The 16,856-nt window shown below is 36.6% G+C and overlaps 1 protein-coding gene across 1 annotated transcript in view; it reads right to left on the bottom strand.

Annotated features, from left to right (window-relative positions):
- The window catches only part of LOC114649048 (asialoglycoprotein receptor 1-like), a 47,316-nt gene that overhangs the window by 14,532 nt on the left and 15,928 nt on the right, over positions 1-16,856 (bottom strand). The window contains exons 3-4 of the mRNA XM_028798465.2: positions 14,266-14,418; positions 11,813-11,964 (exon numbers count right to left, since the gene is read on the bottom strand). Of these exons, the coding sequence (XP_028654298.1) occupies positions 11,813-11,964; positions 14,266-14,418 (305 nt within the window). The remainder of the gene's footprint in view (positions 1-11,812; positions 11,965-14,265; positions 14,419-16,856) is intronic.

Below are 16,856 nucleotides of genomic sequence, written 5' to 3' on the forward strand. Positions count from 1 at the left end.
ACCACTTCAGCCACACTACTACACCCCCTCGCTAAGCCGTGAGCGCGATTATTTATTTATAACTGGCCTTTGCTGAGAGAGTTGTGGACCCGCTATATCACAGTGCCCGGGGTTTGTTCCTGCCTTGCGCCCTGGGGCTCCAGCAGACCCCCGTGACCCTGTGTTAGGATATAGCAGGTTGGATAATGGATGGATGGAAGATACATTGAAGGCTTGTAGAATCTGTGATCGAAAGCAGTAATGTTAATGATGTATAACACATTCATAATATACTGTACATAATTTTTTTTATTTCCCTTTTTCTTACATTCCTTGTAAATGTGGGGAAAAAGGCTATAAGCTTTATAATAACTACGAGCTGTATATACCCGGCGTTGCCCGGGGCAGAAGTAACCTAATCGGTCAAACACTTACATATATACCAAAGTAAACCTAATCGGTCAAACAGTTACATATATAAAAAAACCGAACCTAATCGGACAAACAGCTTCATATATACAGAAGCGAACCTAATTGGTCAAACAGTTACATAAATACAAAAGCAAACCTAATCGATCAAACAGCTTCATATATACAGAAGCGAACCTAATTGGTCAAACAGTTATGAATGTACAGAATGATTTTACAAACATTATGCGTGTTAACAATCATTAAAAAGAAAAGATTGAGGAACTGTTCTTCTATATGTGATGAAGCCACTAATCAGACAGATTTTTTTCAGGACCCAGCTGTTTCATAACTAAAGTACTGCCACCCCAAAGTAATGCCTAATAGTGGTTTTTGGGGTAGCTGTGGAATAAAAAGGGTGTTTTTTAGTCAGTAACAATCTGACACTACCCTTCAGTACGGGCTGAAGGGTGCCTATGTAAGGTTTTACATCCTTCCCGTATGGAAAAAAAAACATACTAAACTTTTTTTTCATCATTACACATAATCTCAGTCAAATGGAAGTACGCATTCTCAATTTATTTTTATCTAATTTTTACTTTTTCACAAAGCCATCCCATGCCAATTTGTATGAATAAACTTTTGCTAGAGAGTTAGCAAAAGTTTATTCATGCACATATTTTAATACGGATAATCTATCTCTAATCAAGGTTCTCATTTTCATTCTAATTTAAAATAATAATAGATACTCATTTTTTTCTTCTGTTTTAGAAAAACCAATCTATGCCACCTACGTCTTCGTCAAGTCAGCTTCATCCAGCTTCATCACATATAGAAGAAGAGTTCCTCAATCTTTTCTTTTTAATGATTGTTAACACGCATAATCTTTGTAAAATTATTCTGCACATGCATAACTGTTTGACCAATTAGGTTCGCTTCTGTATATATGAAGCTGTTTCATCGATTAGGTTTGCTTTTGTATTTATGTAACTGTTTGACCAATTAGGTTTGCTTATGTATATAGATTAGCTGTTTGTCCGATTAGGTTGGCTTCTGTATATATGAAGCTGTTTGTCCGATTAGGTTCGGTTTTTTTATATATGTAACTGTTTGACCGATTAGGTTTACTTTGGTATATATGTAAGTGTTTGACCGATTAGGTTACTTCTGCCCCGGGCAACGCCGGGTATATACAGCTCGTATATATATATATATATATATATATATAGCAAAATACCCGCGCTTCGCAGCGGAGAAGTAGTGTGTTAAAGAGGTTATGAAAAAAAAAGGAAACATTTTAAAAATAACGTAACATGATTGTCAATGTAATTGTGTTGTCATTGTTATAACTGTTGCTGTCTTTTATATATATATATATATATATATATATATATATAGATATATATATATATATATATATATTATATATATAATATACACACACACATAAACATTTATATACATATACATATATATACATATCTACATATACACATGTACATATATATACACACACATACATAAACACACACATAAGACTTACTGAGTGAAACGGGCTTTCATTGACAATCATGTTACGTTATTTTTAAAATGTTTCCTTTTTTTTTCATAACCTCTTTAACACACTACTTCTCCGCTGCGAAGCGCGGGTATTTTGCTAGTATATATATATATATATATATATATATATACATATACACACATACATGCAGTTTTAATAACACAGAAATCAATATAAACATTAACATCATTATCATATGAGAATATGAAGTAATATATAAGAAGCACATTTCATATAAATATAAATTATTAAACAGTAAAATCTTCTTCTGTAATTTGCTACCATGGCAATTTGTGTGTCTGTCCAGGATTTTAAATGACCTGTAGCTCACAAACCGTTGCACCTATACACTTGAAATGTGGTACACATATAGTACGTCACGTCTACTATCCGCTTTATGGGTGATGATTGTTTTAGTCTTTTTATCTTTATTTTATTTTATTGTACAATCAAGTGCTATCTGCGCACAGCAGGGCAGCCGTGGGCGGATGCGTATGGTGTATTCACTCGATGTTATCGTGCATTGCGCTGTCAGTGGTATTTTGATAAAAGAATTTGAACAACATATAAGAAGCGTATAAATTATTAAACAGTAAAACATTAACATTTAAGAAGTAAAGTTACATTAAGTACTACTGCTGTGCCTTCGGGTATACCTCATTTTTTGTTTGCCCATTACATGCTTAAATGTATACATTTTTTGGTGCACCTACCCGAGAACACGCGACATATAACCAAGCGTGGGAGAAGCATGGATTTTAAACACGCGTTGAGTTGATGTGCTGGTCTCCCTCGTGAAATAACTGGTAATGTTTGACTAAAATCTACAGCGAGTAAAACGACATTACCTCCTTTTTTTTTTTTTACGATCTCTGAGATGTTGCTTTTTTCGGTTCAAGGCTTCATAAGCTCTTTTATGTTGTATGGTGTACTTATCCCAAACCATCATCTTTGAATGTTGCAACACTTTCGCCTTGTATGTAGATCGGGGTAATTACATTCATTGCATTCCTAGTCTGAATCACAATGTGATTGTATGGGTGGTTAGCTGGCACTGTAGGGTTGCCACCCGTCCTTTAAAATACGGAATCGTGCCGCGTTTGAGAATGAAATTGCGCGTCCCGTTTTGAATCAATACTGGACGGGATTTATCCCGTAGTTTTTTTATCATTTTTTTTTTAAAGCAGCGTCTCATGCAAATCATCCCACACGCATTTTATGAAGATGCCTCCTTTCCTACTTTTGATTGGGTAATACTTGATGTCATCGTTAGTTTGATTGGTGTTTTTAACTGTCCAGTGAGTAGGGCGTGTCTTTCAACGGAATGAAAAAAAGGCCCACCCGACGACCCACCCATTCCATTTTTATATATATAGATTTATAAAGAATTTCCTTTTTTTAAAAAAAATAAAACGAATTACAGCAACACAGATGCCTTCAGCATTTTGCTGAGTCAAAGAAGTGGTGTGCTGAGAATATTTCTGTGTTCAGGGAGCACGTCTCACTCCCTTCATTACTGTCAATGGACAAAGACGACATTGAGGAGGCCCTTCAGAAATTTGATTTGCTATCTGAATTTCCAGCAGAAGAGGAGAGGGAATATGTCTTTAGACCCTTCATCATCCTTTTTTTCACATATGGAAGACATGCATCTGTTTTTATTTAACGTGAGCGAAAAAGGAAAATGACTGTGTTTTGTGAAAAAATGTAACAAACATACATGTCTGTCATTGTTCAGTTACAACCTACAATTCGTGTTCTATATTTTATATATTCTTCAACTTTTTGTAATAAATGTTGCAAACCAACTTCATGTTTGCAGTCCATTGTCTCAGATCTGTACTTCTTAGTGTTATGTATTAAAATAATGTTTTATAAAGCAGGGCAATGCAATTTTTATTTAAAAAGCACATTTACAACAGCCAGAACTGAACCAAAGTGCTGTACAAGAAAGGGTAGAAGAAGCAGTTCAAATATACAGTATGTACACAGCACAAAACTGCAAGCATAACCAAACATTACATAAAAGATAAACTCAAAATACCTACACCCATACATACATATTTGTAATCATGAATGTACATGAGCCAACATATACAAACAATGTCAACCTCTTGCAGGGTCAAATGGCAGCAAGAAGAAATAAGACTTTAATGATGACTTAAAAATGGCCGGTGTTAAAGCAGGCTTAATATAATAAAGCGAGTCATTCCAGAGAAAAGGAGCAGCCACTGCAAACACCCAGTTCCTCTTTTGTTTCAGCCTCAACCTCAACACAATTAAGAGCATCTGGCTAGTAGACCACAGGGCTCTTGTTGGCACATACAAGTGAAGAGGTTCTGAGAGGCAAGATGGGGGCTGATCCATTCAAACATTTGAAAACAAGAAATAGAATTTTAAAATCAATTCTGAAATGGACCAGAACCCAATGAAGCAAGGTCAGTATTGGTGAAATATGGCCACACTTACGAGAGCCATTCAATAGGCAAACAGCAAAGTTGTGGAATAGTTGTAGGTGTCGTATCAAGACCTGATCAACACCTACCTACAAAGAAATGCAATAGTCCAAATGAGATCTTATAAAAGCTTAGATAGTCTTTTCAAGATCACTGAAAGAAAGAAAAGCCTTTAGCGTAAAGTTTCAGCTGGAAAAAGCTTCATTTAACCTCACAATTTATCTGTTTGTCGAGTTTGAATGAGCTGTAACAGATCACACCTGGGTTCCTAACTGAAGCTTTATGTTACGTATATGGCAAGGGGTCCAAGAACAACATCAGAGACACTCAAACTTTCTTAACTTTTGGACACCATGATCACAGTTTTACTATCATTTAGTTTAAGAAGATGCATTTCCATCCAGGTTTTAATATCATTCAAGCACACATGGAGGGTCTGTATTTTCTCGCTTTTATTTTAGTGGCAAATATATTTGAGTGTCATCAGCATAGCAGTGAAAGGAGAAGTCATACTTGTTAACAATGGAACCTAAAGGTAACATGCATATCAAAAAGAGAACTGGTCCAAGGATGGAACCTTGTGGAACCCCTCAAGTAAAAGGAGCTACAGAGGATGAGAACTCACCCAAATGAATAGAAAAGCTCCTATTGCTTAGATAAGATTTAAACCATTTAAGGGCATTACCTTGGATAACTACATACTGTTCAAGGTGGGATATAAGAATCATAAGATCCTCACTATTAAAAGCTGAGGTAAGATCTAGCAGTACAAGAATGGCAGAATCTCCAGCAATAGTAGTTGGGAAGAGGTCATTGTAAACCTTTAACAAGGATGTTTCACTGCTGTAAGAAGATCTGTATCAGGATTGGAATTTTCCAGAATACTATTTTCATCCAGAAATGTTTTGAGTTAAGACAACATTTTCTAAGACTTTAGTTAAAAAAAAGGCATTATAGAAATTGGCCTGAAATTTGACACATTAGAGGGTCCATATTTTGTTTTTTTAATAAGTTTCTGCACCACAGCCTGTTTCAAGGCAGCAGGAACACAACCAGAAATCAAGCTAGCATTTATTAAGGTAACAATACTTGGTCCGACAGAATCAAGAACCCCCTTAACTAATTGAGAGGGGACACTGTCCAGGGGGCAATTTGTAGGATTCATGAGTTGCACCAAATCACACAACAGAGACGCAGGCTCAAAGTGGTCAAAGACAGCTGAACGCACTATTGGAAGAAATGAATCCTTAGCAAGCTGTGAGACTGATGGCCTAATAGCAGTAATCTTATCTACAAAAAAGTATATCTCCATTTGGAGAGTATGTTAGGGTATGGGAGAAATGACATTCCTAATACAAGAAATTGTATATGGTGATTAAAGGATTTAAAATCATTAAAAAATTGATTTGTAATTATTGCATTTACCCAAACAAAACATTTTTAAAGTTAAGTTTAAAATCTGTTAGCTCAGTTCCAAAATAAATGAAAGACGGTTTATGGAAGTGCAACTTTCAATAATGCAAATTTTTACATTTCTTTACAAAAACAAACAATATAATATCTATTAAGCAATTTAAAAGATTTGCTTCACTTTTTTGATAAGTACATACTTATAAGTTAGGGTCCCAGGGACAACAATTATGTATTCAAATTAAAAACCAGGAAAACATTTGAAAGTTAATAACTCCACTTGAAATTTACCAACATTATAACAGCAGGGTAGAACAAAATTAAGACAACACAATTCAAGACTGACAATGAAAATGCCATGAACTGTAGTAAGCTGGATTATTTAAAAAAATGTTTAATATAAACAATTTTAAAAGTTTCTTTTACTGAGAATTCGAAAGTTTAGACCTTCATTTTTCATGCCCGTTGATCATCATGTATTTTGTAACATAATAAATTAATGTCATTAACGGAATTTTCCCTTTTATTGAACGAGGTTCCGAGGTTCCAGTAAAAATAATTTCAAATTTTTTGAATGATAGAATTCACTATAATAGCAGAGCAACCACATTTATATTTAGTATGTTGTTTCCTTAATCTAAAAATATGTTATGTCCTCTTACTTTTAACTATATCGAATCCTGAAACATAAATTATAAAACTGTTTTTTTTTTGTTTCTAAAAATAAATACAACTGTAATACCATAAAGAAAAACTCAGATTCTTGCCTCGTAATTGTTGGAAGGCATATTATTATCATCTTTTAGGGTTACAGGGTTAATCAACATTACTAGTTTTTCAACGAAAACGATATGACAGAGGATGGACGCAAATGCTAGGGGCGTGGTGTGAAAAGCTGGGGGCGTGGAAGGCCGAGACTGCGACCTGCAGTCGGATACAATTGACTTACAGTGCATCCGGAAAGTATTCACAGCACATCACTTTTTCCACATTTTGTTATGTTACAGCCTTATTCCAAAAAGGATTAAATTCATTTTTTTCCTCAGAATTCTACACACAACACCCCATAATGACAATGTAAAAAAAGTTTAATTGAGGTTTTTGCAAATTTATTAAAAATAAAAAAACTGAGAAATCACATGTACATAAGTATTCACAGCCTTTGCTCAATACTTTGTCGATGCACCTTTGGCAGCAATTACAGCCTCAAGTCTTTTTGAATCTGAAGCTACAAGCTTGGCACACCTATCCTTGGCCAGTTTCACCCATTCCTCTTTGCAGCACCTCTCAAGCTCCATCAGGTTGGATGGGAAGCGTCGGTGCACAGCCATTTTAAGATCTCTCCAGAGATGCTCAATCGGATTCAAGTCTGGGCTCTGGCTGGGCCACTCAAGGACATTCACAGAGTTGTCCTGAAGCCACTCCTTTGATATCTTGGCTGTGTGCTTAGGGTCGTTGTCCTGCTGAAAGATGAACCGTCGCCCCAGTCTGAGGTCAAGAGTGCTCTGGAGCAGGTTTTCATCCAGGATATCTCTGTACATTGCTGCAGTCATCTTTCCCTTTATCCTGACTAGTCTCCCAATCCCTGCCGCTGAAAAACATCCCCACAGCATGATGCTGCCACCACCATGCTTCACTGTAGGGATGGTATTGGCCTGGTGATGAGCGGTGCCTGGTTTCCTACAAACGTGATGCGTGGCATTCACACCAAAGAGTTCAATCTTTGTCTCATCAGACCAGAGAATTTTCTTTCTCATGGTCTGAGAGTCCTTCAGGTGCCTTTTGGCAAACTCCAGGAGGGCTGCCATGTGCCTTTCACTAAGGAGTGGCTTCCGTCTGGCCACTCTACCATACAGGCCTGATTGGTGGATTGCTGCAGAGATGGTTGTCCTTCTGGAAGGTTCTCCTCTCTCCAGAGAGGACCTCTGGAGCTCTGACAGAGTGACCATTGGATTTTTGGTCACCTCCCTGACTAAGGCCCTTCTCCCCCATTCGCTCAGTTTAGATGGCCGGCTAGCTCTAGGAAGCTCATTGGGACCTTCAAAGCAGCAGAAATTTTTCTGTAACCTTCCCCAGATTTGTGCCTCGAGACAATCCTGTCTCGGAGGTCTACAAACAATTCCTTTGACTTCATCCTTGGTTTGTGCTCTGACATGAACTGTCAACTGTAGGACCTTATATAGACAGGTGTGTGCCTTTCCAAATCATGTGCAATCAACTGAATTTACCACAGGTGGACTCCAATTAAGCTACAGAAACATCTCAAGGATGATCAGGGGAAACAGGATGCACCTCAGCTCAATTTTGAGCTTCATGGCAAAGGCTGTGAATACTTATGTACATGTGCTTTCTCATTTTTTTTATTTTTAATAAGTTTGCAAAAATCACAAGTAAACTTTTTCACGTTGTCATTATGGGGTGTTGTGTGTAGAATTCTGAGGAAAAAAATGAATTTAATCCATTTTGGAATAAGGCTGTAACAAAATGTGGAAAAAGTGATGCGCTGTGAATACTTTCCGGATGCACTGTATATGGGACGACAGCCAACTTAATACACACGCACAAAGATTTGGTCAATTTAAGCATGAAAGGTGACTTCATATAGCCAAAGGAGTGTCATTAATAAATAAATCCCTGTGAATGGTGAGCCCAACCGCTACGGCGTGTGGAAATTCTGCAAGCACAAATTCATCGATGGGCTATTAAAGTTGTTGCACTGCTCTCAGGGTCTAAAACATACAGAAAGCTTCTAGTTTTAATGAAGCTGGTTACACAACCATCAGGGATCCTACTAAATCATCATAAGACAATCAACTTAATCAATGGGCTTCCTTCAGTTAAGACTCAAAGTTAGGAGACATCTGGGTAGTCCTAGTGACAGTCAGTTTAATGTGTATTTTGAATGAATAAATTAATGAAAATAGTAATTGAGGAAATGATTGGCACCTGTAAAGTACAGGTGCATTAATAAACAGTCAGTATGGAATCAGAGGAGACATATTTCTATAGTATGTTAGAATTCAATGTAGAAGCAACTAAAACACTTTTTAGAAGAGTGCAAATGACATAATTAAATTTGTAAAAAAGATGGCCTCAACATAAGAGGCAAGTGATCAAGTTTAAAAAAGCAGCAGCTCAAGGTTCAGTGTGGAGATTGGCGAGTTATACTGTTAGCATCTTGATACATGTTAGCACTAAGTTTCCAGAATCATGGTACTTCTGAGGAAAAAGAAGATTCAGTATTTAAACATTAAAAGCCAAACTGCACCTTTCCTTCAATTGGGGATATAAATAATAAATTAAACTAAACATTTCTCGGTTTAATTAGTTTAAAATGTACAGCCATAATATAAAATTTCACAGTATATGTATGTACATGACAAGCTGCAAGCTGTCTAATCACAAAGCAGTCAGCATCAGCAGTCAGCACAAATTCCTGTAGTCTTTTGTGAGCAGTTTCCTACACATAACAGAGAAACTTCATTCGCTTCTCATTTATTTTCTTGTGTTGTATCATCCTACATATCTGACATTACATCTGCACTTCCTCAGTGGCCGCCACCTTGATCACTGAGCAGGCTTGTCTTTTTGGCAAGTAGTTCATATGCCATGGAAAGTGCTATGAAAATATTGTCAATGGTGGCATTTCCCTTCTTTGCCTGTGAAAGGCACAATGAATCACATCACCACAGACCCGAGCAGTCTTTCCCCAGCATACGAGTTGGATCTTTTTCCAAACATTGAATAGCTTTTACTTTTGATATCAATAGCTTTCCAAAATCTGATACTAAACCTGTCTGGATTGTTTGGTATATACTGAGTGAAAGCACATCAATATTTTATTGTTCATCAACATTCATCAACAGATATGTTCTACTGCTGCTATTGTAATTTATGTAAATGATTCCCATATAATGTAACTAACAAGCTAGGTTAAGTCTGCTAATGACACTCAAATGGGTGAATTAGGGTGCTCATTTGGTTAAGTCATTATAATTGGACTTGGAGAAAATTCACAATTGGGCAGATATTTAGCAGATACAATTTATCGGCTAAGTAAATATAAAATTTAGCAAAGGAAATTCATATATCTGATATGATTATACAGTGAAACAGTTTTAAAACTTGAAAGGACATCTTGTGAGAGGGACTTCCAGGCAGTGTAGAATAAACACCCAATGGGTGTGTCATGGACTTCATAGTTTTTTTTTTTCCTGGAAAAAATCTTCATGAATGAGTCACCAAAAGATTGAGCTGGCGTTACATCATCAATAGTAGGAGTGCCTATAAAAATGGCAACTCTGCACAGTCACAGGTGCTTTTCCAACTACTGCGGCAAAAGGCAAGCAGTCCTTTTAAGGATAGCAAGCCATTTCAAAGAGCCATATAAAGAGTGGAGAATCCAGCTATTGTGACGCACAGTGTTGATGTTACAATATCAAAGTGTCTATATCATGACAGAAGTATGATCACATTAAGAGGATGCCCCACCTGTGTGCATCACTCTAGTGGTGTAAGACTAGGGATTGTCGGTCATAAAGGGCATTCATTTCACACCAACTCTGCATGTGAATGTGAATCAACTTATTGAGCAAGAGAAAAAGAATTCTGAGGCTGAATTGGGTGTTAGGGCTGATCTGATTGAAAGGTACTTGTGCAGTTTGTTTTATGCAAACTTGTATTTGTTAATTTATTTTTATATTACCTAATAACTGGTAGAAATTTTTCCATAATGCACAGTATTTTCTGTTGTTAGATTGATCCTGTGTCGGATGGCATTCTTATCTCATGCAAACTGTTCTAGGTTCTCTTGGTTCAGCAATAAAACCACATCTACCTAAAGGAACCGGACTACAGGAGCAATCTTTAGAGTTTGAAAAAAACACTCTAAATGAACTTGTGTAAAAATAACTCTTTTTTTGACATTTACAGACATGTAGTAATATTTGACAAATTTTTGTCATCTTGTGTGCTGTCTATTATTCTTGTTAGGCATGAATATGAGTGTCCAGGTTATTGAATGTCTATTAGTCCAAGATAACTTGATTTAACATATTATTCAAAGGCCAGAAACAATTGCACAGTAGGTGTACAAACAAAAAACACAGAAATAAATCCACACCTTACTTTTAGGAGGCAGCTGAGATTTTTCAAAAACAGCTTACAGACACCCCTTAAATGAAAGCTAAAAGTCTACACTTCAGTCACATAAGGATTGCTTTATTTCAAATCCATTGCGGTGATGTACAGAGCTAAAATCATGAAAATTGTGTCACTGTCCAAAAATGTATGGACCTGACTGTAGCTGTTGCTCAAGGGCTTTTATGGTTTACTCTTCATGGTTATGCATTTGGTTTCAAAATTAACCAACTGATGGTAAATAATTTATTTTTTATTTATTGTGCATACAAGGTTATGATTTCTGTAAATAGAATGAAGCCATCCTCCCCTTCTTGATCGAAAACCATGCTCTGTTCTTTTAAGACACCATTCTGGTCACTTTCCTTTATTTTACAACATAGAAACACGACATGTTAATGAATGACATAAAACCATTCAGTGCATCAACTGTCTTTGGTTCACTGATACCTAAGATTTCCCACTTTCACATTAAACTTGTCAGTAGTTTCCACTGCAACTCTATAACTTGTGACTTTCTTCATGATTCACAAAACCATTTGAAAAGCAAGTGCTTCTGTAGTTTCATCTTAAATGCACTTCTCCCAAGTCTACAGTTGGAGACTAAGTACTTCATATGCTACTTAACTGAAGGGATTCTGCAGGATCACATCCTTTGATGGCCACATTGATTCCTAACCTTTATAAATATTTATAGGTTTAGCATTTCCCATTGTGAAAAGAATGGAATATAGGAGGGTATGACATAAATACTACCTGGGTGAGAATACAAGGACTGAATGCTCTTGTGCCTTCTTACTCTTTATTTTTACTGTATGTAATAGCAGTGCATGCTTGGTACACGGGAAGTCCATCTCACCTGCTCCTTTTCATTTGTGATTATCACCAGATGCCCTCCTTTGGCTGCACAATCACCTTGACTATCCTTCCAATTCATTTGATCAGTCGAGATGTAGTAACATGATGTCTGATGAATCAGCCATCCATATGGGCAAATTGAGCAATTTTGGTCTATCAGAAGGAAAAAGAACATCCCATTAATGAAATACCAATCCATCCAACTATCGATTATTAAACCTGTTTGATTTAATTCAGCATTGCAGAGCACTGGAAACGACTTTAGCAGCATCAGAAATAAAGCCATTGAAAGACATTTTGACAATGTACAGTAATACTTATGTCTTTAGGATTCTGGGAGAAAAAGTGGAGTAAGTGAAAAAAATCCCACACAGATAAAGGGAAGGTACATAATATCAGTACAGACAGCGAGTGAGCTGTGAGGCAGCATTAGTAAGTGTTCAATATAGAAAATTCAGACGTAAAAAAGTTATAAGAAAGTGGATGTCTGCCACTATTAGTGCAGACACAGAGAGCATAACGTAGCCTGAACAGCACTAACCATTTGTCACTGCTCTATCTGGTTGGCACAGGAAAGTTTTCTTGATTTAACTTAAGACAACTCAGAAGAACTGTACAATCTACTTTATATATATAAAATCCTAAGCCTAAAAGTGCAACGATTTTGTGTACCAATTTTATGTCACTTTTTTTGTCACACTTTAAATCGGGTGTGAGAGATGGCCGGCAGCTTATCCTGGCCAATACATCCACACCGCCAGATGGAGTCCTCCCTGCAACATGGAGGTGCCCCGAATTCCTGCAGGGCATCATGGACAATGGAGTTCGGCTTCACAGCCCTGCTGGATACTGTGGGGGCTGCCAGGGGACGCTGCAGGGAGGCACAGGGATTTCTATTTTCCCTATAGCCCAGAAGTATTCCCAAGTCACGGGGACAGAAGAACTGAAGTACTTCCGGGCTGAAGAAACATAAGAGTTTTTATCTGACCCGGAAGTGCTATGGAATCACATGGACTGAAGGACAGAAGCACTTCCGGGTCGAGGACTATTTAAAGGACTGTGGGAAACCCAGCCGACTGAGCCGGAGTTGGGAGGAAGAGTGACAGAGCTGCTGGGTGGAGAGGAGGATTTATTGTTGATTATTGATTATTATTGGGTATTGTGGGAGTGGAAGTGCTTTGTGCACATTATTGTAATTATTAAAATTATTACTGGGACTTTTACCTGGTGTTTGGACATGTTGTCTGTGGGTTTTACGGGGCAACAGCGACCCCTAGCGTCACTGGGCTTATTTTAAAACCTATACATATATTTTTGGTATCATTCTTTTCAGAATTTCGAACTTTAATGTGATGTTGTTAGATTTTCAGATTCTTATTCCGTTTTTAAATTATAAACTAAAATATCAAGAAAGGCGTGGTTTTTAATATCAAGAAAGTCGTGGTTTTTATTTTTGATCAAGTAAATTTTCTTTCACAGGAACAAACTATTAAAAAAAATTATCTATTCATAACACCAATGTTTGTATTTAGGTGATTTAGTTAGCAGAAGGTCGAGTTACGATGACCCATTGCATGCTACTTTAGTTTTCACATGATTTTTCCTGTTATTTAAATGAGCCATTTTTAAAAAAAAGTAATAATGTCTGTCAAAACTAATGGATTGTTTATTTAGTCTCTTATAAATACTCATCAAGCATAGTGGACCTGAGTTTAAATGGAATACTTCAATCGGTAAGGGAGTAAATATTTTATTCTCATTTCATGATTTTTTACTCCATTAAATAATACATTTTTTCTTTTACATATTTATAGAGTTTCGTGATTTTGACTCCAATAAATAATAATTTTTCTTTTGTACATTTACAGATTTTACAAATATTTTGGCCGCAACTGGAGGTTAGGCACAAAAGCCGCCAGGGGGCCTTGCCCCCAGTAGTAAATAAATGAATAAAGGAAATACCAAAAATTATCCCAAAAATAGTGTATTTATATCTGTCTGGTTTCCATTGTAGGGTTGGATGAAATATAGTCTCTAAGATTAAATGAGACAAAGTCAGACGTTTACACACATTGTCATTTTTTAACAAAATTGTGCAGGTTAGCTTCTAGTTGCCGTTCCTCAATCAAGTGATACTCTATAAAACTGTTGCTCTATCATCATTTAGATATCCTCAATTCATTAAAGCAGACTTAATTAATATACATGTGTAGGAATCTATAGGACTGTAAACGGTTCAAGTAAAACTCATGTATAACATAATCCAACAAAATGATTAACTAAATAAATCATTATTATTCCGGGTAGGATTTAAAGTAAGATACTTTATATTATTAAAACATGGAAAAAGGGAAATTTATAGTTGAAATTGCTGCAGACAATTACAATTTTTACCATCAATTATATTAGCTGCTAACAATTACATTTTTCAAAAATACATAATAAAGTTCTTACGAAAATGTGTGCTGTAATTAAACTGAAGAGTCAGATGCTTTGTTGATAAACGGGTGAAGTTATTCCTCAGAAGGTTGAGCTCTTCGTTTGCTAAGGAGTGATTTTCTGATAAGCCAGCATAGGCCTTTTTCATATCCTGCAATTTATTTTCAGCTGATAATGAGAAAAGAAAATGAATTCATTATTAATATTGCTTAAGAGTAGCCAAGGTCTTGATGTACAGAATGTGGTAAGGGAAAGTAGGTATTCATTCTGGACTCACTTTACAAAAGAATAGACAATTTATGTTAAACAAATTCTAGATTTTAAGTTTTAAAGTGCAATGTTAAAGGTCTAAATAACAATCTTAAGAGAAAAAGCAAGTGTTCTCATATCACACATATTTTAAAGCTGAGATAGCATTTTTATAGAACACCAACTTAATAACAAAGGACCAGTTTTGTCTGAAAACAAACCAGGTTGATCTAATTTTGCATTCTATGATTTAAAAATATAAATAAATAAATAAAAACAGTGTCTGAGCATGAAGGCAGATACGGGTATATTATGGTGATGGAGAACCTACAGTGCCCTCCGTTGTGTTTGAAACAAAAACACATTTTGACTTTTCTACCCATCTGCTCCACAGTTTATATTACAAATCAAACAAATTCAAACGTGATTAAAGTGCACATTGCAAACTTTCATTTAAAGGCATTTGCACTCATTTCGGTCACACCATGTAGAAATGATAACACTTTTTATACATGGTCTACATGTTTGTGTTTGTGATTTCTTGGGTGTATTCCACTGCTTCATAAGATTCCTCAGCTAGCTTCTTCTCTTTGACTTCTGTTCAACATGAGAACAAGAGCTGTCCTAATCAAAGTCAAAGAAGAAAACAATAATAAAATCATTAGAGACATCAGTAAAACCTTAGGTTGATTGAAATCAACTGTCTGGAATATCACTAAGAAGAAAGGAAACACTGGTGAGCTCAGAAATCGCAAAAGGAATAGTAGGCCACTGCTGATGACAGAAGAACCCTCACTATGTTAAAGAAAAAGCCACAAACACCTGTCTGACAGATCAGAAACAATCATCAGGAGGGAGATGTGGATGTTTCAAACAACTATCTGCAGAAGAATTCATGACCAGAAATACAGAGGCCACACTGCAAGCTGTAAACCACTAGTTAGCCACAACAACAGGATGGCCAGAATGCAGTTTATCAAAAAGGGCTTAAAAGAGCCTACAGAATTCTGGTAAAAGTTCTTGTGGACAGACATGACAAAGATGAACCTGATCAGAGTGATGGCAATAGCAAAGTGTGGAGACAAAAAGGAACTGCCCAAGATCCAAAACATTCCACTTCATCTGTTAAACATGGTGGAGGAGGTGTTATGGCTTGGGCATGTATGGCTGTCACAGGTCCTGGCACACTTCTCTTCATTGACAATGTAACTGCTGATGGCAGCTGCGCAATGAATTCTGAGATGTCTACAAACAACTGATCTGCTCAAGTTCCAGTCAACTCACTGGACAGTGCTTCATCCTACAACAAGATAATGATCCCAGACATACTGCTAAGGCAACACAGGACTTTGTCAAAGCTAAAAAAGGAAAGTTCTCAAATAGCCAAGCTTGTCACCCAATTTAAATCCAACTGAGTAGGCCTTCTATATGCAGAAAAGAAAATCTAAAGGGACAAACCCTCAAAACAAGCAGGATCCTCAGCACCTGGTGATGTCTATGAATAACAGACTTCATGCAAGGGATAGGCAACAAAGTCCTAAATATGATGGCTTTAATATACCGGCTGTTGCTGTGTCCCAAACATTATGGTATCCTGAAATGGAGGGACCATGTAGAAAAAGTGTTGTCATTTCTACATGGTGTGACCAAAATGTACACAAACGCCAATAAATTGAAAGTCTGCAGTGTGCATTTTAATAACGTCTGAATTGTTCAATTTGTAATTTGAAACTGTGGAGGAGACAGGTAAATCAATAGAAAATGTGTCTACATCCCAATATGGAGAGCACCATATATGGCTAACATAAACACACCAAATACAGCCAGCAGAGAATTTATGTTTACAGTATTCACAATGGATTCCAGTATGATAACTCAAGCTTATAAGATCTGGAGGATTTAGTTGTCTGTTAAATCCTGAATTAGGTTGGTCTCCGACAAGTGCAACCCTAAATATAAGCAGTGTTGATTGTCGAAAGTGTTTTTGCGCAAATATTCTGTGTTCAACTGATGACCTTGTTTGCCGAGTATTTTTCTGTAAATTCAACAAACAGCTTACATGATCATTTTTTTTCCCAGTGCCCCATGATGCTTTGTGATGCCAGCATGACATCACAAAGCAGTAGTGGGCAATGTTGGATGAGACAGACCCCAGAGTATATACAGTAATCCCTCGCTACTTCGCGGTTCACTTTTCGCGGATTCACGACTTCACGGATTTTATATGTAAGCATATCTAAATACATAACACGGATTTTTCGCTGCTTCGCGGGTTTCTGCGGACAATGGGTCTTTTTACTTGCTTCCTCAGTTGGTTTGCCCAGTTGATTTCATACAAGAGATGCTATTGGTGGATG

This window comes from Erpetoichthys calabaricus, chromosome 3, assembly GCF_900747795.2.
Source record: "Erpetoichthys calabaricus chromosome 3, fErpCal1.3, whole genome shotgun sequence".
In the NCBI taxonomy this organism is placed as follows: Eukaryota; Metazoa; Chordata; class Cladistia; order Polypteriformes; family Polypteridae; genus Erpetoichthys; species Erpetoichthys calabaricus.